We start from the raw sequence: 7,252 nt of genomic DNA, 5'->3' as shown, positions 1-7,252 counted from the left end.
ATGGCGGACAAGTTGGGGTTCAGTTCATCGTTCATGGTTGACTCCATTGGCTTTGCCGGGGGTCTTCTGCTCGTTTGGAATAAGGAGCGTGTTCCTCTCTCGGTGGTGGGTCACAACTCACAAACCATTCATGCTTTGGTCAACCGGTGGGATGGTAAGCGTATTCGTTTTTCCTTTGCTTATGTACGGCCCAATCTTAGGGCAAAAGAAGTTTTCTGGAATGAGTGCAGGTCTTATTCGAGCTCCTTTCAAGACCCTTGGATCATGCTGGGCGACTTTAATGACATCACGGGGCATTCTGACCAGTGGGGCAGTGGTGATATTGTCTCCAGCGCGGTTGACAGGTTCCTTGAGGCCAGCAATGACTGCGGATTGATGGATTTAGGCACCGCCGGTCTCAGGTTTTCTTGGTACAGGAAAGTTGGTGATAGAATCACTCTAAGAAGAAAACTCGACAGAGTGTTTTGGAACATGGATGCCCAACTCCTCTTCCCGGAAGGAAAAGCTCACATCCTTCCTTGTACCCACTCTGATCATCACCCTATCCAGTTCGCCAGTAATGCCGGATCCCCTCCCGACAGAAGGGAAAGACCTTTCAGGTTTGAAGCGGCCTGGCTTTTAAGAGATGATTACCGGAACGTTTGGCACCAGGCTTGGAGGGCCCATCCAGGTGACATCTCAGGGGCAATCGACAAGGTGGGGAAGCTGTCCAAAGATTGGAACCATAAAACCTTTGGGAATATTTTTCATAGGAAAAAGAATTTGCAAGCCCGCATTGCGGGGATCCAATCTTCTCCAAATTATGGTTTCGACAGGGGGTTGGTTAATCTTGAATCGAGATTGCGTGACGACCTCAATAACATTCTCAAACAAGAAGAGATTTTTTTGGTTCCAAAAATCCCGGAAAGATTGGATTAGAGATGGTGACAGGAACACTACTTTTTATCATCGGGCCACTTTAATTAGGAGGAACCGAGCTCGCGTAACCATGCTGAAAATTAACAGTGAGTGGACTTCTAATCCCTTAATTATTAAAGATCACATCACTAATTATTTTAAATTGCTTTTTGGCAGGAACCAAAGAGAGGATAGAATGGTGCTAAATTTGCCTAGTGACCGGGCCATCACTAATACACAGGCCCAGAGTCTTATCCGTTTAGCCACTTGGAATGAAGTCCGATCTGCCGTGTTCAGCATGAAGCGGTTCGGGAGTCCGGGGCCCGACGGGATCCAAGCGGCCTTTTACCAACAGTACTGGGACATGGTGGGTGAGTCGGTCACTGACTTCGTTAATCAGTGTCTTGTTTCAGGTACCGTGCCAACAGGGATGCTTGAAGCCTACATGAACCTCATTCCGAAAAAAGACAGACCGGAAAACGCGGGGGACTTTAGGCCTATTACCCTCTTGAACGTGATTTTCAAGATCGTTTCTAAGGTTCTGGTTAATCGGCTAAGACCCATCATGCGAAGAATAGTTGGCCCTTTCCAGAACAGTTTCCTGCCAGGCCGGTCTACCCTCGACAATGTCGTTTTGACTCAAGAGGTGGTCCATAGTATGGAGAGAAAAAAGGGTAATAAAGGCTTCATGATCCTCAAACTTGACATCCATAAGGCGTATGACAGCCTGGATTGGGGTTTCTTAGAGTCTGTGCTCACGATAATGAACTTGCCCGGAAGATTGATCTCACTCATCCTCTTCGCCCTCAAAGAGAGCACCATTGCCATTAATTGGAATGGTGGTAAACTGCCCGCTTTCGGGGTGGGCAGAGGAGTGAGACAAGGAGACCCCTTGGCTCCATATCTCTTCATTCTTGTCATGGAAATCCTTTCCTGGGCAATTCAAGAAGAAGTCAGGAAAGGCTCTTGGAAAACCTTCAAAGTGGCACGTGGGGGTACAGGTATATCTCATTTGTTCTTCGCAGATGACCTGGTTCTTTTTGGCGAGGCTTCAGTTCAACAGCTGAAAGTCATTCTTTCTGTGGTGGAGAATTTCTCTAAAATGTCAGGTTTGTCTATTAATTTTAATAAGTCCATTATTTATTGCTCTCCTAACACTTGTGACAGGATAAAACGTCAACTCGGAGAGGTGGCGGGTATTCCTGTTTCCGGCAACATGGGGAAGTACTTGGGCATTCCGGTTCTTCATAAAAGAGTCTCAAACGACACTTTTGGATACATTTTAGAGAAGATGAAACAAAAGCTGGCAGGTTGGGAACGAGAATCCTTAAGCCTAGGGGGACGTCGCGTCCTCACTCAATCGGCCCTAGCGTCAATTCCAGTCTACACGATGCAAGCTTTGGCCCTCCCTAAAAGCACTTGTGACAATATTGATAAAATCTGTCGCGATTTTTTATGGGGTGATTCACATGACAAGAAAAAGATTCATCTGGTTAACTGGGACAAGGTGTGCCAACCTCGTGAAAATGGGGGTCTTGGGCTTCGGAAAGCCACTCAGTTTAATGACGCGCTACTAGCCAAACTCGCATGGAATATGTGTTCTAATTCTGACAAGCTCTGGACACAAGTGATGAAGGAAAAGTATGTTAAGAACGAGGATTTTTTCTCAGCTCCAGTTCCAAGTTACGGTTCGTGGGCTTGGAGGAGCATAACGAGAGGACGGGCCACGATCATTTCTAACGCCAATTGGAGAGTCGGCGATGGACGATCTATTAACTTCTGGAAGGATTGGTGGGTGGGAAGCAAACCTCTTGGTCTTGTCAAGGAAATTGATATTCCGGACGGTCTCGAAAACGTCATGGTGTGCGACTTCATTCTAGACAACAAAAATTGGGACATCCCGAAACTTCAAGAGCTTCTGCCGGAGGAGACGGTTGATTCCATCCGGACTGTGGCTATCCCAGTTAGTAGACAAACCAGCGACAGCATCGGTTGGCCGAAGGGATATATATATATATATATATATATATATATATATATATATATATATATATATAGGCTAATTTTCTGGTGCACGCTACTCTTAAAGTGTGAACCGTGTGGACTGATCTGGAGCATTGGTTTTTTGCATCCAATCACCCAAAATAACCGTACATCCCTTATGGCGCACAAGCCCCCATGTTGCACACGGGGCATTTTTGGTATTCCCTTTTGTTGTTCAGTTTGCGTAGGAATTGAATTCTGTTACTCACGTTGGTTCCCCCGTCTATCAAGTCTCGACTTTTGGATAATGGTAACGCACCCAGACTCCTCCCCGGCTTACGCTACCAGACTACACCACGATTCCAGTACAATGGCGACGCACGGTGAAGAAATTCCGGCGGTTGCTGCGGCGGGGCATGCGGCTACAGGTTCCGGTACCCCCCCCCCCCCTCTCTGTTTTCTTTATTGTACTGTTATTTTTATTTTTGCCGCCATTCGGTATCACGTCCATGGACTGCCGGAGTGCACATCTGCTTTGGTATGCGCCATGGTTGTGCTTTTTTTTTTTTTTCCGATTTTTTTTTTTTTTTTTTTTTTGTTTTTTTTGTTTTTTTGTTTTTAGGTTGTTAGTTGACAAGGCAGTAAAGTTCCGGACAGTTCCACCATTTTTCTGGGATGAGTGCACCCAGGGCATGCCAATTTTGCTAAAGCTTTGCTATGGTTTGCTTCATTAGCATGCAGAATACTTTGAGGCAATTGTAGTGTTGGGCCCAGGTTGAGGGGAGACTGCAACATAATAGCACCACAAATTTTAAGGACTTGAAAAAGAAAGTAAGCTTCTACTCATAATTTTAAGCACTAGCAAAGCAGGGTCAGTGAATTCTAATTCACCTTGAATGCATGTTGATAAACAATGTTACTGTGCACCAATTGCAGGGTTACTTGGCGATGATTTAGGTTCCAGAGATGTACCGCACAACACAACAAGGTTTAATACTACCGCTAAACAATACTGGATACCCAATGTGGAGCCTCACCTGGTGCCAACAGTTGGGCAGCGCTTCAACTCCTTAGACGAAGGAATCAAATTTTACAAGACGTACGGACGAGCCGGTGACATCAGGCAAAGTAGTGTTAAGCGAGACCGTGGTGGTGAAATTTTTAACCGTCATTTAGTATGCAGCAGACAAGGGGCGAAAGGAGGTGGCAGGAGCAAACCCATACTAGCCATTAGTGCTAGCAGTGGCAGTAACAAGCAACGACAGAGACGGATTTCTAATAGAGTGGGATGCCGTGCTAAGCTTGGATTTAAGAAAGAAAGTACTGGAGAGTTTATGGTATCTATATTTGTCGAGGAACACAACCATAGCTTGTGCTCCGAGGGTGCTAAATTATTTATGTGGGGTAACCGAAAGCTTACTGTGGCCCAACAAGCATTTTTAGCAAATTGCGTTAAGGCCAATGTTGGTTTTTCCACCGGGTTTAAGTTATGTAAGGAGGTGACCGGTTCGTTTGAGAATGTCGGTGCAACGGACATGGAGTTCCATAATTTCAAACGAGACTTGCAAAAATATGTTGATGTGGTTGATGGTCAGATGATTATTGAGCGGTTGAAAACAAAAAAGGAAGTCTGCGACAGCTTCTTTTTCGATTACCATCTCGACGAAGAAAATCGGCTCGCACGACTTTTTTGGGCAGACCCTATCGGTAGGGGTAGTTTTTCTTGTTACGGCGATGTGATGTCGTTCGATGCCACGTACAGCACGAACAGGTCTGTTGCGGCTTCCATTTAATGATGTAGTAACAGATTTCCCCTATTATTATTATGTGCGTTTGTTTTTGAATTGCTTAACTATTAATTTTTGTTATGTAATGCAGATATAGTTTGGTGTTTGTGCCATTTACTGGAGTAGACAACTACAAGCGTTGCATTACTTTCGCCGCCGGGTTAATCACTAGAGAGGACGTGGAATCGTATAGTTGGCTGCTAGAGAGGTTCATCACTGCAATGGGAAGGCCTCCTCTATATGCTGTCACCGATCAGGACCCAGCTATGAAGATTGCTATGGACGGGGTCATACCTGAGTGTCGTCACCGTTACTGTATGTGGCACATTATGATGAAGGTTAGTGAAAAAGTCGGGCCGGAGTTAGCAAAGAACGAGATGTTCCGCAATAGTTTGAATGATATTGTTTGGAACGAAAGGATCTCTATCGGTGATTTCGAAGAGCAATGGCAATTGCTAATGGAGAAACACAACTTGACTGAGCACCGATGGTTTCGTAAATTATTTGCAGAAAGGGAGCATTGGATTCCTGCGTTTTTTTCTGATTTGGCATTGAGTGGATTGTTACGCACCACATCCCGGTCTGAGGCACAGAACAGCGTTTATGGGAAGTTCACCCGCCCCCATTCTAGTTTGGTTGAGTTTTACATCCAATTCGAGAGTGCGTTTGAAACTCAGCACCACAAGCAAACGAAATTGGATGCTCAGTGCGAGGGGTACTTGCCCGACTTTAAAACTCCTCTGGCATTAGAGCGACAAGTGGCACAGTTGTTCACACTCGCAATCTTCTACGATATGCAACAAGAGATTGAAGCTGCCTGTTTCTACTGTGAAGTTGTAGGTATCCGTGAAGATGGCGGTGATATTTTTTATGAAATTAAAGATGATCCTGCCGCCACATACACTGTACGCTACACACCGGACGGGTCTAGTACTTTATGCAGCTGCAAGATGTTCCAACGAATGGGGTTGATTTGTCGGCATATGTTTTTGGTGTTTAAGAGTGCACACCTAGAGCAGGTACCACCCCAGTACATCGTGGATCGTTGGCGCAAACACTTGGGTTGCAGTGCATGTAGATGGCGACATCCAAGCGGACACATCCCCAAATCAGGAGCAACAGAATTGTGGTCTGAGATCAACACATGCGTAGGGCTAGTGGGGGAAAGCACAGAGCGATAAGCCCGAATGGTGCAGGTACTGAAAGAGCTAAGCGCAGAATTTGCAAGTGACGGTACGAGCACTGGGGCGGCAAAGAGTAACAGTGCTGCGATCGAGGCATTGTGTGGGGTGCGACCACCAGCATCCATCACCATTAAAGCACCAGCCCAAGCTAAGAACAAAGGGAGTGGGAAGCGTCTTAAAAGCAGCAGGGAGATAGCCATAGAGAAGAGTGCCAAAGTTGGCCGAAAGTGTGAATTATGCGGTGAGTATGGCCGTCATAATGCTCGTAGTTGTCCTTCCAAGTGCAATATGAATTAGTAGGTCATAACTGTGGTCCCATGAAAAAAACGAGTAATGCTTGTTTCATTTTAGTTTAATTGATTTAGCATAGTTCTGATTTGATTAGCATGGTTCTAAATTGTAATTTCCAGGTTCTAGAATTCGGTTGTTGTTATCTTATTTTAGTTTATAAGATTAAATATTCGTATCTTGTTTAATTGGTTGTGTCATTTCACCAAACTGTGAGTTATGAAAGGAAGAGTCTGAATGCAGGGTAATTAATCATCTTGGGCGTTGCTAAGTATGATTGCTAATTACAATGCTTACCTTAAAAATGTTTGTTAATTGTGATTAGAAATGCTAATAATATAATGCTCTCTGATTCAATACACTTATTCATATGTATGCTTAAAACCAATTTCATTTATCTGAGTTATATTTTGCCAATTTGTGTTGCACGGAACCTGAAGAGTTCTAGCGTAATATATTTTTAGCTTGCATTCCTAACTGCCAATTTGCGAATAAATGGTTGTCAATTGAATAACAATGCCGTGCTAGTTCAAGACCAAGATACGATATACTAAGAATAAATTGAATATGATAATAAATGTAAATGTGTGACTTGACAAAAGGCTGTGAACCACATTGCAGTCCCACCCCATCCATCCTTATTGCACCCAAAATAGTTAGCTAAATAACCCCCACCGAACTAACCCCTTGCGTCCAAAACAGAACGCCCCCCTGTACTACCTACTGCTTAACCAAACCAAAAACGCAACAAGTGTACTAAATAATTATTGCTAGAGTTGTGCCCGCCTTTGAATATCATATTGGCCAACGCGCGCTGCTATATTCTCCATGTGTTCGTTGTCCTTGCACAAAAGTATGCTGTGCATAAAACGCTTTCGTAGATCTAATAGTTGTTGACTGTTTCCTCACTGCAAACCACAGTCCCAATTTGCACACCTTTGCCCGGTGTACGTCTCCATATGACGCATTGTAAACACCGCAGAGTCGAGGGTAGATGTGGTGTCCCTCCACGGCATCTGCATCCTTTTTGGTTTCATGCTTTCTAGCCGGAATGCACGGAGCGTCTGTTTTTTCCTATCCAGGTATGTGCTCAGTAGATTAATCTGCACAACA

General features: G+C 44.6%; 1 protein-coding gene across 1 annotated transcript; it reads left to right on the top strand.

Moving 5' to 3' along the window:
• On the top strand, positions 1–918 carry LOC109174845. Its single transcript, XM_019324073.1, has one exon. It carries the CDS (start codon positions 1–3, stop codon positions 916–918), a length of 918 nt encoding a protein of 305 aa, XP_019179618.1.
• The last annotated feature ends 6,334 nt before the right edge of the window (positions 919–7,252 follow it).

This window comes from Ipomoea nil, unplaced genomic scaffold (assembly GCF_001879475.1).
Source record: "Ipomoea nil cultivar Tokyo-kokei standard unplaced genomic scaffold, Asagao_1.1 scaffold0666, whole genome shotgun sequence".
Lineage (NCBI taxonomy): Eukaryota > Viridiplantae > Streptophyta > Magnoliopsida > Solanales > Convolvulaceae > Ipomoea > Ipomoea nil.
The sequence above is the reverse complement of the archived record's forward strand: the minus strand, read 5'-3'. Positions and strand labels throughout refer to the sequence as shown.